General features: G+C 42.2%; 1 protein-coding gene across 2 annotated transcripts in view; it reads right to left on the reverse strand.

Moving 5' to 3' along the window:
• LOC138953099 (serine/threonine-protein kinase D1-like) overlaps window positions 1-20,449 on the reverse strand; it is a 135,198-nt gene that overhangs the window by 77,062 nt on the left and 37,687 nt on the right. For both annotated transcript variants that reach the window (XM_070324882.1, XM_070324883.1), the window contains exon 2: window positions 7,227-7,365. In XM_070324882.1, the coding sequence (XP_070180983.1) occupies window positions 7,227-7,365 (139 nt within the window). The remainder of the gene's footprint in view (window positions 1-7,226; window positions 7,366-20,449) is intronic.

Below are 20,449 nucleotides of genomic sequence, written 5' to 3' on the forward strand. Positions count from 1 at the left end.
GATGAAAGTTTTGAAACATAGAGCTACGCCTGAGATCAAACCAGAAATCCATTTTTGAACGTTTTCGCAAAGCAGAACTTTGGCCAAAACCGGACATTAATTATGTTTGAACTTCCTTGTCTTTTCTGTCGGCTACTAGCGTTTCAAGACGGCAAAGATATGGTGCAAACTGTATGAACATAATGGACGATGAAATCTCATGGTGTATTGTGCCACCGTTCCCGGAAAGTAGGACACATCCTTTTCAATAAAGCATTCGTGTTCAGAGACATTTCTTTGTTTCCTGTGGTTAGGAGCTCATCTCCCCCTGAGTTTCAATGCACCTTGCAAAGACAGTTACCAGCAAAATCGCAGCTGAAAGCCTTCGGCTAAGGGTAACATTTAATTTTAATCTATTTTCTTTCGCTCTCCGTGACAAGGTCAAATATTAAATGAATTCACCGGAGAATTTCCTGTAATTAACACAATGAACAGATTCTTCGCAGAATTTCCTGTAATTCACACAATAAACAAATCCTTCGGAGAATTTCCTGTTATTCACACAATGAATAGATAGTCCGGACAATGTCCTGTAAATCACACAATAAATAAATACTCAGGAGAATTCCCTGTAATTCACACAATGAATAGATACTCTGTAGAATTTGCTGTGATTCAAACAATCAATGTATACTGGATCGTTTGGAGAATGTTTTGATCTTCACACAGTTAAGAATTTCCTGTAATTCGGAAATTTAAGTTAAATGAATACTTTGGAGAACTTCCTGCACTTTTTGTTGAAACTAAGCAGATTGTCTTCATATCTGAACCCCGCAGCGCTGCTTAACCTATCTTCATAGAAACAGTTTTTGCTCGTAAGTAGACCGTTGCCAAAATTCACTCAGACTGAGAGCGAAGCAGACGACAGGATGACGTCACGCCATACTTCACGCGCCGCTAAGGACCCGCGCTGACGTGTGAACGATAAATTAATGCGACCAATTGTCGGTAGGTGTGATTTACTCAAAATGTATAAGGACTCGCTTTTGCGTCTTTTGTCGACTGCAAAATGCCGACCTTACATCGCCGTGCCCCACCCTCTTCGTCATTTTCATCTGATTTCCATGAGTCTTCAGCGATGTTGCTAGAATTCATTTTCCTTGGCATACTTGCCGAAATGGACAGAAAAGTTGGTTATTTGAGGGAGTAACAGAAGCCCTAGGCTTCACCTTATCCCAATCGTAAAAAAAATTCAGCAGATGCCGAAATGACGGCAAAATGTTCGACAACTTCACTGAAGATTCCATGTTTTGCCGATTGCCAACGCCAAACGACACATCCCTGCTCTTTATTCTGAAAATGTTGAATCGTATGTGCTTCTACAAATTTTAACTTTCAGACAGTAATTCTCTCATCCAAAAGTTCATTATTTAGAAATGATCAACGATCATTAACTGCAGTCGACGCGCGGTGATGCAGGCGCCCATTAAGCTTTCCCTAAAGCCGATGTTACTGAAAATAGTATGGGTACTTATTGGAAATCGTTCAATGAAAGTTCTCAAGCATTTATTAATTCGATTTTCCATGCACCACTCCAAAGCTTTGGAATGAAGAAAGCGAAATAAAATTAAAGAAGTAAGTGCACAGAATTATAAGAAAAAGTTGCAATATTCAAATTGAAAAATAGGCATTGCTTGCTTGGGGATTCGAAATTCTGCAGGTGAAAATCAACCCAGCTGGAAAAAAATGAAAATACAGAAGAAAAAGTCTGCAAAAGAATATGATATGCCTCAAGTATTCATGCTTTGGAAGTCGAATGTCTGATACCTTACAAAGTATTGTGAAACTTCTCGTCGCATTGTTTTATAAACTTAGTTTTTATGACTAGAAAGACAGGGCTCAGTCAAATGCCACTGACGTAATCATGAATCAATATCTAGTTTTCGTTCCTCTGAGAAGCGTTTCAATTACCTGAAATCTGATACTACAATCTTTGAAAACATCTCTTTGCCTCAGATCGTGTTCGTCTCCCCGAGTTCAAAGTCACGCATGCACGCACGCACGCACGCACGCACGCACACACACACACACACACACACACACACACACACACACACACACACACACACACACACACACACACACACACACACACACACACACACACACACACACACACACACACACACACACACACACACACACACACACATCAAAACAGTACCAGGCACTGTTCGCATTGAAAACTGAAATCATTTAATGTGAAATTCAAGGGGACTGAACCCATTTAAATACAGTACGGCTTTTACTGTCCGCGCTGACTAACAAAGGATAAAAGAAGTGTACCCGCAGCATATGAAGCATTTCGCAGCAGTGCACCTGTTCTCGTCTTCCTGAAGCGGCGTCAAAATGTATTTTCCTCTGCGTCTTCAAAGATACATTTATTTGACGTACAAGCTTTGACCAATTAGATAAGGCGATGGTATGATGCCCACCGCTCGCGCCACTGAGTCGTTTGACTTTAAACAAGATGGTGGGCATCGATTCGGGTTTCTTATACGTAGATTCGCTACCTTTTCGATTTATATCTTGACCCGGAAGTGATAAAACTCCCTGGACCACATCATTTAAGTGCTTCTTCAAGAACAAGTACAAAAACATTGTATCCTGACTGTATATTCAGAAAAATGTCATAAATACATACACATCCGAGTTCATTCATCAACGCTCTGGCAGTTCTTTTCAGAGAGGGATTTCTTTGTATTTACTTTTTTCAATTAAATTCCGATGTCATCGTGGGATTTTAGGGTAACTCGATTCTTGGCGATTTTGAAGTTTTGTGCTGTAGACAAAGTAAATCATTCTCCATGAGAATATATTCTCTTCAATACGATTGACACTACATGATTTAACCTTTTAAATTTTTTTTTATCCATCTATCCATACTAGGAACGAAGATAAACACTATTTCATAATAAAACTAATGAGTTTTGCCCTTCTCCTGAAAAGCTGTTTACAATGAGTTACGCCAAAATTCCACGACGACGTCGATTCTTTTTTTTCTCTGATGCCGGTGTCAACATCCACAATTATTTTGACCCCCCTCCCCCCCCCCCCCCCCCCCCCAAAAAAAAAAAAAAAAACCCCAAACAATAATGAAAATTATATTCTACACAGAACGCAGCCAGCCGCGTAAAACCTCGACAATTCAGTAGTGGTTGACATGATAGTGTACGCAATGAGAAACATTTTACATGTAAAATGTTGAATTTTAATGTCCAATGTAAAGCGCCATGAGACTGCCATTTGGCGGTTAACAGCGCTATAAAAGAATGTTTTTTTAAAATTATTATTACGCCAAAACAAAAGGACGGCATCTATAAGAGCACATCAGACGCCAAGCTCAATTTCAGCGTTCATTTGTTTTGGAGCCATTTGCCTGGCCATAATTTCATCGCTTCAATCCTGCCAACGGCTCGCGAGAGCCTGAGCTCAGTTTCAGCCTTCAATTATTTAGTGAGCCGCTTGCCTGGCCTTGATTTTACCACTTAAATTAAAAGGGCGTAACAGGCAGACAAGAAGAGATTAAATTTGCCGTAGAAGCTTAGTCCGCATTCTTCTCTCAACCCCCCCCCCCCCTCCCCCCTTTAGTGACATACTGTCATGGGAGATTGGTGGGACGAGGAAGGGCAAAATGACACCAGTTTAAAGATATCTGCCTTCCCGTGGTAAACGATCAAGCCAACCATCAAGGATCTGTCCAGGCTTTTACATACACACGGTGACACCCCTTCCCGTGAAAACAGTTATACTGACTATCTCGGATCTAGCAAGACATTTACAGGCCCTGTTAGTGTTATCCCCGCGAAAACAGTTATTCTGACTATCTCGGATCTAGCAAGACATTTACAGGCCCTGTTAGTGTTATCCCCGCGAAAACAGTTATTCTGACTATCTCGGATCTAGCAAGACATTTACAGGCACTGTTAGTGTTATCCCCGCGAAAACAGTTATACTGACTATCTCGGATCTAGCAAGACATTTACAGGCCCTGTTAGTGTTATCTCCGCGAAAACAGTTATACTGACTATCTCGGATCTAGCAAGACATTTACAGGCACTGTTAGTGTTATCCCCGCGAAAACAATTCTGCTCATTATCTCAGATCTGCTGAGGCTTTTTACATGATACGATCGCAGAAAGCTGCCAGGGTGTTGGTTTTTCGGTATGTGTCTAAGTAAAGGGGTGACCTTATTCCATGTAAAATACCTGGCCAGCTCTGAGACGGTGAGCCGGATCGTTTACACGGGAAGGGCTATGCATTTAAAAGGGGTGACGTCGTCCTTCTGCTTGGCCACATACCAACAATCACCAGCCTGCTTGCTTTCTGGGCAGAGTTGGAATTCTTGGCTGAATTGATTTCTCAGTCTAACACATAGGCGCTTTTTACGAATTCTTTCTTTCTTTCTTTCTTTATTTGGTGTTTAACGTCGTTTTCAACCACGAAGGTTATATCGCGACGGGGAAAGGGGGGAGATGGGATAGAGCCACTTGTCAATTGTTTCTTGTTCACAAAAGCACTAATACAAAAATTGCTCCAGGGGCTTGCAACGTAGTACAATATATTACCTTACTGGGAGAATGCAAGTTTCCAGTACAAAGGACTTAACATTTCTTACATACTGCTTGACTAAAATCTTTACAAACATTGACTATATTCTATACAAGAAACACTTAACAAGGGTAAAAGGAGAAACAGAATCCGTTAGTCGCCTCTTACGACATGCTGGGGAGCATCGGGTAAATTCTTCACCCTAACCCGCGTTTTTTTTTTTTTTTTACAAATGAAATAAACTACATATTACAACTCTGCACAGAAAGCAGCCGAACAGGTGATTTTGAGGTATGTGCCCAAGTGGAAGGATGCTCTCTCGTGTAAAAGCTTGGTCTATGGTGACTTGCTACAGTGGTTTACACGGGAAGGAAGCACCATTTAAATGTTTTAAACCAGAAAAGTTTAATTGTCACTGATACAAAAGAAAGCAGAAAGAACAGAAAGGAAAGAAAGAAAGAAAAACATATTTTGTTAAAAAGATAAAAAAAAAAAAAAAGACGAAGCTCTAGGATTTCAATTTTGAGTGTGCAACCATCCCCTCTTTGAAAGAAGGAAGTTATTTACGAACACTAATTACGAGTTTTCAACTGTCTGCGGGCACAATTAACAAAATCCACCAAGGCACAAGGTTCAGGGTTTTCCCTCGGGAACATCGCGACAATTGAGTATTCTGTTCAATCTCTTCGTATTAAAGAGAATGCATCAGCCTAAAAATAAAAAATAAATAAACCCCACGAATTGACATGAACTTTAAGGAATGTGCAATGTGTTCTTAAAAAACCCTACAGATCATTTTTTGTACACAATGTAAGACTAAGTCCAAAACAAGTCGCGTAAGGCGAAATTACTACATTTAGTCAAGCTGTGGAACTCACAGAATGAAACTGAACGCACTGCATTTTTTCACAATGACCGTAGTCCGCCACTTGTGCAAAACGGAGTGAAACTGACGAGGCTGTTCAGCGCGGTAGTGGTTTAGCTGTGCTGCATAGCACGCTTTTCTGTACCTCTCTTCGTTTGAACTTTCTGAGCGTGTTTTTAATCCAAACATATAATTTCTATATGTTTTTGGAATCAGGAACCGACAAGGAATAAGATAAATTGTTTTTAAATCGATTTCGGAAATTTGATTTTGATAATTTTTATATTTTTAAATTTCAGACCTTGTTTTTAATCCGAATATAACATATTTATATGTTTTTGGAATCAGAAAATGATGAAGAATAAGATGAACGTAAATTTGGATCGTTTTATAAAAAAATAATTTTAATTACAATTTTCAGATTTTTAATGACCAAAGTCATTAATTAATTTTTAAGCCACCAACCTGAAATGCAATACCGAAGTTCGGCCTTCGTCGAAGATTGCTTGGCCAAAATTTCAATCAATTTGATTAAAAAATGAGGATGTGACAGTGCCGCCTCAACGTTTACAAAAAGCCGGATATGACGTCATCAGACATTTATCGAAAAAATGAAGAAAACGTCCGGGGATATCATACCCAGGAACTCTCATGTCAAATTTCATAAAGATCGGTCCAGTAGTTTACTCTGAATCGCTCTACACACACACACGCACACACACACACACACACACACACACACACATACACCACGACCCTCGTCTCGATTCCCCCTCTATGTTAAAACATTTAGTCAAAACTTGACCAAATGTAACTACAAAAAACGGACAATGAATGCCAACGAAGAAATGGACAATCCAGTGAGATACGATCAGGCATTGGTCAGACACGCTCAACAACACATCGTCGCTGTGCCCAAGGTTTATAATGTCACATACAGACTACCCAACAAACAGACGTCCATAAACAACTCTCAACGGGGAGTGGGGGTGAGTGAGAGAGAGTGAGAGAGAGAGAGAGAGAGAGAGAGAGAGAGAGAGAGAGAGAGAGAGAGAGAGAGAGAGAGAGAGAGAGAGAGAGAGTTAGTTTGTTTGTTTGTTTGTTTGCTTAACGCCCAGCCGACCACGAAGGGCCATATCAGGGCGGTTCTGCTTTGACATTTAACGTGCGCCACACACAAGACAGGCGGGCTTCATGTCTCACCCAGTCACATTATTCTGACACCGGACCAACCAGTCCTAGCACTAACCCCATAATGCCAGACGCCAGGCGGAGCAGCCACTAGATTGCCAATTTTAAAGTCTTAGGTATGACCCGGCCGGGGTTCGAACCTACGACCTTCCGATCACGGGGCGGACGCCTTACCACTTGGCCAACCGTGCCGGTAGAGAGAGAGAGAGAGAGAGAGAGAGAGAGAGAGAGAGAGAGAGAGAGAGAGAGAGAGAGAGAGAGAGAGAGAGAGAGAGAGAGAGAGAGGGAGAGGGAGAGGGAGAGAGAGCAAGCTCACCTGCGCAAAAACACAATAGCGACAAAGTAACATACAAATATGAATAAACGCACGCAGGAAGGTACATACACAGAAACTAAAAACAGACTGACAAAAAAGACAGGCAGGCAGGTTGTCAGACAGACAGACATTCTCGCCCCCCCCCCCCCCACCCCCCCCCCCACCACCCGATTCCTTCTGCAGGAGTTTTGACGGGGCACAACACATTCCTCCTCTCACTCCCTCTCCCACCCCATCTCCGCCACTCTTCACAGTACAACTCACCTGAGAGGACGATCTCAACAAGGGTGTTCTCCCTGATATCTGCAGGGTTGTGGATGATCTGCAGCACGTTGGCATCAAAAGGGTCATGCTTGAACAGCAGGATCTTGTCCACCAGGTTGTAGAACCGGTGTTCGGGGAACTGCAATGAGAAACAGAACACCACATGTGCAGAAAACACTTCAGACAGGCCCCATGCTTCCAGTGAAGGTCCTCTTTATACTGGAGTTCTGTGAGGAGAGAACCCTATGAAGAAACACATTGCGTTCTCAATAGTCTACGGTACCACGCATCTACTACGCCATGCAATCAAAGATCTTCTACTGCTACGCTAAGATTGAGACCTGTTTACTCAAAAACTTGACAAGAGTAATGGTCAAGTCAAAAATAGTAATCTGATGACCAAAATAGTAACCCAGTGGTTACAAACGCCAAAATTAGCAACACAAACCTAATTTGAACCACATTTGAAAATTGTGGCCTGGACTCTAATGGAGTATTTTTCCCCCAAAATCCTAAAAATAGTAATAAATTACTCCAAAATAGTAAATACAGGTCTGTAAGATGTGTCAATCCAGCCATTTTTGCGCGTTCGCGTCCAGCTGCAGTACCACGCCCACTGGGTAGGTGAGGCCTGCTACTGGCACTAAATAGTTAGTAAAATTGAGTATAAATAACAACGGCCGACTAGTGCCTTTTGCGGTTTAATAAACTGCACAAACTAGAGTACAAAATATTCTGAACAGAGAGATTTGTTTCTGATTTCCAAAGAAACAAAATGGAAGAGTATAATCTTTCTTTGTTTTATATTAACTATCTGTCTTCAAACCTCATTTCAAATGCTTGTGTGTGTGTGTGCGTGTGCGTGTGTGTGTGTGAGAGAGAGTGTGCGTGTGTGAGTGCGTGCGTGCGTGGGTCTTTCTCTTTTTCTCCACTGCGTTCACATCGCGTCCACTTCAACTGCAGTAGGGGTGTGGCACAAAGGTCTAAACACGGGAAAGAAGGCAGGTACCTTCAGAGCATTCTATTCAGAATGTTACAAAGGAAATAATGCATTATTAACCATAGATTGAAGACGTCTGCAACTGCCCTTTGAAAATACACATTCTCCAGACCGATTAACTATGAGTTTGCTTGTCTCTGCATGTTGTAAACAACTAACTACCCCCGGTCATTATCACATGTCTGCTATATCCATGCCTGGGATGTTCACACATAGACCCATGTGCTAATTACACTGTATGCTCGCACTGATGTTTCTTTTCTAGTTCAACTCCCTTGTGAGTCAGTGTTGACTTGCGTTTACTTAGTAACTGATAGGAGGGGCAGTGTAGTATGCTTGCCTCCCCCTTCAAACAGGTTTTTGCTTTCTCCGTTCCGTTCAGAACTCCCCAACCACACACACACCATCAACCATCGCCAACCACCCTTTTTACGATATAAAAATAAGCGAACAGAAAAACAAAGAAGTCGTGTGAACAATATCTAGTTAATATGTCGGCCTGAACCTAAAAGGCCAACACTGAACCTCAACCTGGGATCAGTCATCACAAAGACTAGTAAGGGATAGCTAGCCGAAACCCAAAGACATAGACGGGTCGCGCTGGCCTCCGCAATGCATGCGAACATAAGACCTTTTATTTTTAATAATAATTTTGAGCACATTTTCAGAGTAATCCCGACATATTTTATGATTTTGTTGATCAGCTGACCGTCTTTGCCAAACTGTTTGGAAGGGGCGCAACTCTCACACAGCCAGGACCCCTCCCCCCCCAATTATTTCCAAATATCGTCTTTAACAACCTCGTACCGCGTCAATACAAATTGGCTGCTGATGGACTTTCATCTGTTTACTTTGCCTCGGTTAAAAAAACAGTCTCAGGGTAAGGAAATAACGTCTGATTATCTGCGTGGAGGAGGGGATGGTGAGTGATTGTGGTGGTGGTGGTGGTGGAGCATGGGGTTGGGTTAGTGGGTGGGTGGCGATAAGGGCTCAGTACATATATAATTATACAGTACTAGCCCAGTCAAAGAGAACAAAACAAGAAAGTCAACAAGTTAATTTCAGTTAAGATTTTTTTCAAATACAAAATGACCAACAAGGACACCCCATTACACAACCTGCCCATTGCCAACTTTTCTAAAGAGAAAAAACTAATCGCTCAACACAAAAGTTCGGGGGAGAAAGACGAGCTAACTTGACCTATTCTGATGTGAAGGAAAAACAAGTATTTAACAGGAAGATAAATTTATCACAAAATCTTGGCTGTCAGTGTCACAGCCGGTTAAACCTGGCGGCTGTCCCAGCCTGGTGAGGACGAGGAAACGACATAACGGAAGTCATTTGTTTTTGCATACACTGTCCGAGCGTATCACTGTACTGCACTGTCTTGTAGTGGTCTGGGTCTTAAAGGACCTCAATGTCATTGCAAAGATAATCCAGGCTACGGTTCTGCGCGTGTGTGTGTGTGTGTGTGTGTGTGTGTGTGTGTGTGTGTGTGTGTGTGTGCGCGCGTGCGTGCATGTGTGAGTGTGTGTGTGTGTGTGTGTGTGTGTGTGTGTGTGTGTGTGCGTGCGTGCGTGCGTGCGTGTGTGTACGCGCTCGCACGTGTTCTTGCGTACAGTGCACAGAAATGACTGTACATGTGTCAAAGATAGAGAGCGTGTGTACACACACACACACACACTCACACGAAGTTCTGGGGTGTTTGGCTGTATAAATAGTTGCACATAGACGCAATCTTGTCCCAAACGGACAGGCGGACACCGACTCCCACGCGCGTGTACAGTCTTTACATTATGATTGAGTGTGACAACTTCACAAGGACATATTTCTGAGACGTTTCTCCGAAAGTTTGAAGGCAATGCGTTGGCGAGTTACTCAAATGTGCCATTTTTTTCTCATTACCCGCTAAAACGGCTTCAAAAACTGCATTTTATGCCTTCTGAGAGGATTGATACCTACACCGCTCAGCATGCCTTAGCGTCCATGGTAGACAAGATATATGAACAAAACTGACTGTTTTGGGTGCAGATGTGATTGTTCTGTCTTATGACAATTGACATTGACATACTAAACATGGTTCGATTATTAGTTGTTCTGATTTGTTGTCGATTTTATCGCGGGAACCTTGATTTTGCGAATTTGATTTTGGGGGGTGTCTGTGTTGTAGGTTTCACTGTATCGACACTACGTCATGTAAACTCAATCTGTTTTCTGAATAAGTAAGGGGAATAAACGGCCTTTCCAGTCATATAATTGGTTTTACGATAAACGGCCTCATCAGAAAGACCTGCCCTCAAACGCATGTGTAAAGTTTTTTATGACGAGTAGTGTAGAGTGACAAACTGGAACACGCGCGCGCGCGCAAACCACACACACACACACACACGCACACACACACGCACACACACATATGTGCGCGCGCGTGAAAGGGAAAGGCAGCTGGGCTGCGGGGGAAGGGTGGGATTGAGCTTTTTTGGTTTGTGTGAGGGGAACTCGACGAAACGATTGAGGTAAACTGGATCTATTTACTCTCTCTCAAACATTTCAAGAGCTCAAATGAATATACACAAACCCGTTTTGTTTCCCGGAAGTGGCGCAAAGTCTGGTATACACAGGCTCTACCCCGCAACAACCGTATACGATATATAGTTTAAGGATCAATGCCTTGATTTCCATGGCAACAATGTGACCTAAACTCAAACAATGGCATTCAAGACAAAGTAAAATGCCAGACATTCCTTGTTCCTCACACACCGCGGTCTTATTCTTCTTGTTAGCCCACAGATGTACACGACTGAGACTTTAATTCAATGCGTAAATCTATACCTGGGTAAGAGTTAAACAAAATGTATGAGAACATGTTTTTCTTTCCGTCAGAAACTTGAAGAAAGATGATGTAGTATCATTGAGCTTTACAAAACATTACCATGTTTTTCTCTCTTTTTTTCCCCCAAGAAAAAAGTAAAGTAAGAAGCAGCACTGCGCTTTACAAAACATGAACTTGATTTCTCTACTGTTGGTGACTCCTCATATACATTTCATCAAGTTTCTCAACAACAAAAATTAAAGAGCAAAAAGTTTGAAAAAGTAAAGGTCTTCACATTTGTGACAGCAATAATTACTCAACAAGGCCATCAACTTGAGCAAAACAAGTTTAATTAGTATTGCACAGTAGACTGCCAGTCATATGTTCGTACATTAATGAAGAATGATCAAGAAAAAAACGTACCATAACAACACTTCATGTGACGATAAAACTAAATCTCCAGACAAGGAAGATGACTGTAATTGCTCCCATGTGATTCAGGTTGTTATTTATAACACTGCCAAGGACCACACGCGGTACATTAACAAAGACTATGCTGTACTGATTTGGGACTGAAAAATTATGAATATAAGGAAAACAAGAAATTCCTCCGAGGTAGGAAAAACACCCCCGTCAAAGGGAAATAACCTTCTCAGTTGGTGGCAGTGACTGAGTGAGAATGGTTATTTCCCTTTGACCATTAAGATGTCCCTCTATAAGTCCTTGTATAATTTTAATCCACCAATAACTCCCTAACCGTGTGTTTGACTGGTCCCAATTTTTACAAGGACCGTCTCAGGAATGTATAGAACCTGTTCACCAAGTTTGGTGACGATCGGTCCGTTCATTCTTGAGATCTATATGCGAACACAAACAAACAAACAAACAAACAAACACATCGACCGAAACCTATACACACCCCTATACCGGGGGTGTAACAATCGAACCCTGACTGTTGACCTTTGCAACCAAAGCAATAACAGAAGGTAGTCATATGAAGCGACAACTTGAATCGATACACTCTGCAATGCCCTATTCACAACACGGTCACACGGTGTGTTCTTCAGTCAACGGCCGGAAGACTTTACTCTAAGCTATAGGCTGTCCATTCTTACGACCAAAGCAAAAACCGAGAACTTAAAATGAGAAGTTCGGCAATGCACTCTTCGCTACTGTGTGTTCTTCGGTCAACGGAGGATTCTGAGGTTGTCCTGGAGAAGTGACCTACATGTACTGTTAGACGGTAACTGTACGGAGTGCACACTCAGGATGTGCAAGAGCACCTCCGCGTTGCGCTCTTTTCTAGAATGTCTTCTTGAACCAGTTCTACAGTGTCCACCATTCCCATTTTGCATTACAAGGTATAATTATGTTGTAGCCGCCAGTTTCTGGTATTAAAACCGGATTAAATAAAATTTGCAACCCGCAGCTTAAAACTTCCGTTTGACAGATTTGTCTCCAACAAATTTGTTGTAAACACTGTGTGTTAGACTTGGTTTGATCGGCCAACGTGACAGTGCGAACGGTTCTGCAAGGGCCAGGATTCGTAAATCAATCATGAAAAATGACAAGGGCGATCACCGATTACAGTGTTCCGTATACCAAAGAATGCTTCAGTGCCACCCAGCAAGAACGATGTGCATTGCTGATAATAATGCAAACACCGTGAGGCAGTTACATCGTTGTGCACGTGCACATCTTTACAACAGCCACAGTTACACCGTGACAAATATAGCACACGCCATCCTCTCTGCAAATTGTATGAAAGAAAACAACACTCCTTCTACAGAGAATACAGAAAGACAGTGGAATCAAATCAAGTCAATTGTTTAAATGAACAACCCATTTTCTGTATAGTGTGCATATGGATGTGCACATCTCTGCCTGAACAGTTTTGGAGGGATCCATATATTTGAAGCATCTGATTTCTGCTCTTCCAACGTACACGGGTATTCGTTGTTTATTCTTTTTACATTCAGTCAAGTTTTGACTAAATGTTTTAACATAGAGGGGGAATCGAGACGAGGGTCGTGGTGTATGTATGTGTGTGTGTGTGTGTGTGTGTGTGTGTGTGTGTGTGTGTGTGTGTGTGTGTGTGTGTGTGTGTGTATGTGTGTGTGTGTGTGTGTGTCTGTGCGTGTGTGTGTGTAGAGCGATTGAGACTAAACTACTGGACCGATCTTTATGAAATTTGACATGAGAGTTCCTGGGAATGATATCCCCGGACGTTTTTTTCTTTTTTTTGATAAATGTCTTTGATGACGTCATATCCGGCTTTTTGTAAAAGTTGAGGCGGCATTGTCACACCCTCATTTTTCAATCAAATTGATTGAAATTTTGGCCAAGCAATCTTCGACGAAGGCCGGACCTCGGTATAGCATTTCAGCTTGGTGGCTTAAAAATTAATTAATGACTTTGGTCATTAAAAATCTGAAAATTGTAAAAAATATAATTATTTTATAAAAAGATCCAAATTTACGTTCATCTTATTCTTCATCATTTTCTGATTCCAAAAACATATAAATATGTTATATTTGGATTAAAAACAAGCTCTAAAAAATAAAAATATAAACATTCTGATCAAAATTAAATGTTCTAAATCAATTTAAAAACACTTTCATCTTATTCCTTGTGGGTTCCTGATTCCAAAAACATATAGATATATGTTTGGATTAAAAACACGCTCAGAAAGTTAAACGAAGAGAGGTACAGAAAAGCGTGCTATCCTTCTCAGCGCAACTACTACCCCGCTCTTCTTGTCAATTTCACTGCCTTTGCCACGAGCGGTAGACTGACGATGCTACGAGTATACGGTCTTGCTGAAAAATTGCAGTGCGTTCAGTTTCATTCTGTGAGTTCGACAGCTTGACTAAATGTTGTATTTTCGCCTTACGCGAATTGTTTCTTCTTCGTTCATGGGCCAAACTCCCGCGGCTTTTCCGTGTATAACCGTTTTTACCCTGCCCTTTAGGCAGCCATACGCCGCTTTCGGGGGAAGTTGTTTATTCTAAAATATAATCATCCCGAGTTCGAGCATTTTACCTTTTGTGCCCACATTGGCAAAGTACGCCATGTGTCTTAAAGGTCCGTCGCGATATAACCTTGAACGGTTGAAAACGACGTTATTAAACACCAAATAAATAAAGAAAGAAAGAATGTCTTAAAGGTGTCTACATTTTCTGTGATAACCAATGCCAGCAAACACTTTATCATTTTCTACACGTAGCTTATTTAACAGACTGTAAATGCTATTTCTTTGCCTGCCATCCCAATAGTGGCAGAGTAGTATATACACAAACAAACAAATACAACTAACAAGCACAAAATCAACAAAACAACAGTCACACGCAGACATCCATACCACATGCTCCTCGTCAAACATTGATAATCACGCCGTGAATTGTGAAAGGGCATTCGTCACGAATCGCAAGTACACTGCAAAACACACACACACACTTACAAACACACACACACGCACACGCACACACACAAAAACGCTGATACAAAAAAAAACCACCAGAAACCAATCGAATCGACTACACGTTTTGTGAACTGTGACCCGAACACATGCGAATAACGAACCCCAAAACAATCGAACATCAAAAGAATCTCTTCCCTTTCTCTCCACTCACGTGGGGCATAACAAACGGTAAACTGAAACACGTAAACCGCATTCTAATCATCCGCAGTCATAGCGAGAGATCGCCATGTCCGCAGTGCATTGGCCTCAATCATAGATAGACAGCACTTCTCCCCCCTCTCTCCAGAACTCTCCTCCAATCTCACTCCACCCCCTTCTATCATCTGTTGAAGAAGCTGGTGATGAGAGAGAGAGGGGGAGAGACGGGGGAGGGGGTAGTATTTAAGTTCTAATCATGTGTGTTGTATTAACTTGAAAGCCCTACGGACCAAAAGCTGAATTCAAGCCGCTAAACCTTTCAAGAGACACAGAGATCTAGATGAAGTGAGACAGGGACATAGAGAGACATAGAGATCAAGAGACAGACAGACAGAGGAATCAGGAGTCGATCACAGAGGAATCAAGAGTCAATCACCAGTAGGTTTTAGCAATCAAGACTATGAATGTAGATGTAAATGCTTGTATAACTGTGTTTTAATTTTAAATGTGTCAAGCGCAAAGAGCATACTTGTAAAGTTATGATGTTGCGCTATATAAATGCTCATTTATTATTATTATTATTATTATTATTATTATAATCATGGCAATGCTATCTGGAACAATTCAACACATCTGACACCATCAATGCAGACTGGCCGATAATGTGGGGTCCCGCGAGGACAATGTTGTGAGCAGCGCACCGGCTTAAAATCGACAATGGTTGTTATGCAGACGACCAACTCAAAATAATGTTCCGTCCACTGCGATTTTGCCCTTGGGTGAAAGAAGACAGAGGGAGATGGTGAGAGGCGGGTGAGGGGGGGAAGAGAGAGAGAGAGAGAGAGAGAGAGAGAGAGAGAGAGAGAGAGAGAGAGAGAGAGAGAGAGAGAGAGAGAGAGAGAGAGAGAGAGAGAGAGAGAGAGAGAGAGAGAGAGAGAGAGAGAGATTAACAAAGCACAATACAAAGGGGAACTGACTTACTTTTAAAAGTATGCGTTTGATCTTTGCCAGCTACTGAACACAACCTTCCTGGTTCATCATTTTTTCCTAGAAATGCTGTTGGCAGTGTCGAACTACACAGCATACAAAAGTAAGGATTTTATTTACAATCTTCAAAGATAAGCCGGAAATAAAGTTCACCATGATTTGTAATTTGACTCCCTTCCTTCCACCCCCCCCCCCCCCGCCCCCTCTCATCAACTCCCCTTAACGATTCATTTGTCCCAAAGGGCATTGCCATGATCACCACTAAAGTACGAGTCAAGTTATGACCCGATACCCACGTGCTATTGGTGTAGAGTACGCACCAACATTGTGAGTCCACAAATTCTGCCTTCATGACACAGAGGAAGAGGGGGGGGGGGGATTTGACACTTGCTCTTCGCATTAGTAAACTGTTTTCATAGCCAATACAGTCAATCACAAATCTCTGTTTATCTTAAATCATAGACCTCTCCTCGAAACAAGCAGGAACATACCGTATCCAGGATCGTGTTTGTTTGTTCGCACATCAAGAAAATCAAGAAAATAATTACAAAAATGCGTTCAAATTTTCCTGCTATTTTTAGTTCTTCACAATTAACAAGAAAAATGTATATTCGTCATTTTCTGAGTCGAAAGACTAAGAGTACAACCAGACTTCTGGAAAACAGGGTCAGTGACACAGGTTCTCCCAAACTTTCCGTTATAACCTCTTTTTTCATCGGCGTCCGTTTCCTCCGAGCGAAAGTGTTAACAGCAAGCACGCAGGGCTTTTAGCAGATGCATGGCGAAACCATGGCAAACCGATTGTGTGTGTGCTGGCTGTCATGGCAGAACAATTACTGGCAGCCTCCGCCGTAGTGTGTTAATTTTTTTCCAAACCCTTTCTACTTCTTTCAGACGTTGTTCGCTGTCTTCAGCCCTCCAACCAGACATCTAAAAGTCCATCTCTCCACTTGGACGAAAGATCAAGCGCCTAGGTACTCTTTGTGCAGAGTGGAAGTTTTGTTCATGAATTATGACTAATTTCCGAACAGACAACAGTGTCTTTCTGTGAAAATTATTCAACAACAATTTCTACAAGAAGCAGTCAGAATGTTGATTTTTGGCTCACGTAAGTGTAGCCTATGCGATGCTAACTTTTGTCTTTCTTGCGTGCGTGCGTGCGTATGTATGTATATGTATGTATGTCTGTGGTAGAAACTTTAACATTTGACTGAACACCGAAATACTAATTTTACCTGGTTATTATTCAAGCAACAGCTTCAAAGTATTAAAGCAATGATCAACATTTCGTCGGCACGTATGTAGTTAAAGTGTGTATCCAAAGAAAGCGGGTGGTGGGGGTTTTTTTTTTGGGGGGGGGGGGGAAAAACAGCTGACTGGTTTGTGTCGTGTGTGGTATGTAGACCAGGTCAGGGGTCAAGGTTAGGTCAGATCGCGTGAAGGATTGTGGTACAGATACAGTTATTACCGAGCTGCAGTTCGCCGATTCGGAGAAGACGACTCATGATTTCACATTGTTCGGTTTCATAGCTCCAGAAAAATAGATAAAGAAGATACCAAAGGAGATTTCCTACAGGTTAAAGGCACAGTAAGCCTCCCGTAAACCATCACAGAGCTCCCCGAGCGTCTACATACAGTACAAGCATACTTCCATTTGAACGCTCACCGAACGGGAACATCCTGGCTGCTTTCTGTCGAGCGTGAGAAATGTTCAAAGAATTTATTTTCGTGGACTTGGTCTTCAACAACAATGGCGCCTCGTTTTGGTGCTGGACGGCTGTTATGAATATTCCCGGACAGTAAGCCTCCCGTAAACCATCACAGATACTGTCAGGCTTTTACACACAGTACAAACACCCTTCCATTTGAACGCTCACCAAACGGGAACATCCTAGGTGCCCAACGTAAAGAGCGAGCAATTTTTAAAGAATTAATTTTGCAGATTGTCTTGAACACTTGTTGGACCCATCCTGAACTCAGGTCAAAAATGAGTTACTTCCCTTCGGATCTCATTCTATCGATGTAAACTGGCGATAGCCGTGGATCGATGATTATCAGAATGTTTTTGGACCGTGGTGCGTTTTTGCGCTAGACCTAACTTTTAAAATCTAAATAATAAATTGACAGCTTGTTACACAAACATTCTTTAATCATAAAAGAATTCTTTTTTCATCAAGACAAGATCAGTACAATTCGAAGTTGTGAAAGTTTGAAAAAAGAAAAGCCCGGAAGCAGGGTCACGCAAGGGTCGTAGCAGACGACGGTTTAGTGCATATCGCCGTTCCTCTCAACAGTCAAAAGCCACCGCTAGAGTTCTTGTGAACCACAGCCGTTTGTTTCGTGCATAAAAACGTGCTATTGTAGATAAGCTGACATCGAGTCGCATTCAAATGACTAACTGACGACTACATTGTGAAAAAGGGAAACTGGATCACACGGGTGATGGCTCAGGGGTAAGATAAACCACGCAAAAATAAATTCTTTGAAAATTGTTCGCTCTTCACGGAGGGCACCTGGGATGTTCTCAATCGGTGAGTGTTTAAATGAAAGGGTGTTTGTACTGTGTGTAAAAAGCCTGACCGTATCTGTGATGGTTTACGGGAGGCTTACTGTGCCGTTAATCTGCACAGCGTGTTTCCTGTGTCTGCGCGAGGAAGCGCTGTCGAAAGCGCAGTGTCGATCTGGCCATCTGGCAGTCGTGTCCCCGTAAGTAGGCTACAGACAGACAGATCTAGATCTAGTGTCTCGCACTCTTGCACCGTGTCACCTATGCCAAACACTGTACAAAAGGAAGACGTGGAACTTGCGAAGAAAATGCGAAAAAGTGTTTGTGGGTTATCGTCCCTAGTCACATGCTGGCGGCGAAAACAAAATGGCGGATCGCGTAGGTACCGATCGTGTGCGAGGTGGTGGTAAATAATTGTGCTCGGCTTTTTGTTGCAAGAACGCCCGTTACAAACAGAGCTGCTTCGGGAAAACTTTCCACAAGTTCCCTACAGAAGAAAAAAGGTGGGTTGTGCAGTGATTATTTCATCAGGTTTACCTTCTTCAGAATGAGAATGCAATGGCTCGAGTCAACTCACTCAGTAGACTACAGCGTCAGCGAGTACTTACGACTGTGAGTGTGAGTCAGCAGTCAGTACAAAACAACCGCAGCCGGTAATTTCCGCGCATATGTAAATTCCGCGCTTGTAAAATACATGTATGCTCCGCGCAATATCGGGTTGTAACTTCCGCGCACGAATTACTGGTTCGGCTCATACAACTTGCGCGCGTACTCACAGTCCCTACGGTTAGCACTTTTCACTGACTGCTCATTGACTGTTCACTAACCACTCACAATGCAATGACCACTGTGACACATTTTTTTACCCCTCTCACAGACACACAGACTCACACTGTCACTGTCGGCCGGTCACTGTCACTGCCATGGATTTAAAACAGTCTGAGACCATAAGAAAAAAAGATGCCATCGTAATTGACGGTTACCTCTATCGTGTTGATAGAGTTGCCAAAATTGCAGACAGCAAAACCTGGCGATGCACTGTTAAATCTTGCAAGGCTCGGTGCAAAACAAAAAAGGATCACAGCAATCCTGAGTTCTCCAACGAACACAACCATGAAGCAAAGACAAACAGAGAAGTGGAGGTGGAAGAGTTCAGAAAGGTCTGCCGCAAACGAGGTGAGTTGTTGATTGAAAAAATATATGAATTTTCGAAAGTTGTGATAGTTCCGAGCAGTTATGATCCTAAGTTGTACATGTACACCATGTAACCTACGTCATGAAAATGAAGCACTGATTTCACAGTGAATGAAACCCTTGTTATGTAGAGAGGTTTTTTTTTTCTTTTTTTTTCTTTCTTTTTTTTCTTTTGGGAATTTTCGAAAGTTGTGATAGTTCCGAGCAGTTATGATCCTAAGTTGCGTGTGACACCCACCCCAATCCCTTTAGTCCCTTTAGTCCCCCTCTCTGCTTCTTCTTCTTCTTCTTCTTCTTCTTCTCAGTTCTTGTTCCTCTCTTTCTCTTTCTTCTTCTTCTTCTTCTTCTTCTTCTTCTTCTTCTTCTTCATCATCATCACCATCATATAAGAATTTTCGCCAACAGCTGGACCCAGCCGTATATACTAATCTCTGATTATATCTTGTCTTGTTCTAGCCGCCGATGACCTGTTTGAACGGCCAGCTAAAGTCATGAGGAGGGAGCTTCTGGATGGAGCGAGGGCCCCGGACATACACGTCAAAGAACTGGAAAACGTAAGGAGAGCCATCTATAATGAAAGGCGAAAAACACTCCCCAAGTTGCCAAAAAACATCGAAGACGTCCACAATTGTGTGGAAACGAGTGATCTCATCTCAAGCAAAGGTGAGAATATGGTCCAGTGGAACGATAAGGAATCGGGGATCATTATCTTTTCGACGGAAGCCAATCTGAAGCTCCTGTGCCAGGAGAACGTGCGAATCCTTGCAGACGGCACTTTCAACACCTGCCCCAAATTTTTCCTTCAGTTGTACATTCTTCATATATACAAAGACACTGTGTACGTACCATGTGTCTACTGCCTCCTTCCAGCAAAATCAGAACAAACGTATACATCCATGTTTACCATACTCAGAGAAGTGTGTGCTGCACATGATCTTGACTTTCAGGTGATATCTCTCAATATAGACTTTGAAAAGGCTTGTCACAAGAGTGTGTTGGCATTGTGGCCTGATGTCTCAATCCATGGGTGCCAGTTTCACTTGTCGCAGGCGTGGTACCGCAAATTGTGCGAGTTAGGACTGTCCGTTGAATACAAGACACCAGATTC

Source organism: Littorina saxatilis, linkage group LG17 (assembly GCF_037325665.1).
Source record: "Littorina saxatilis isolate snail1 linkage group LG17, US_GU_Lsax_2.0, whole genome shotgun sequence".
Classification (NCBI taxonomy): domain Eukaryota; kingdom Metazoa; phylum Mollusca; class Gastropoda; order Littorinimorpha; family Littorinidae; genus Littorina; species Littorina saxatilis.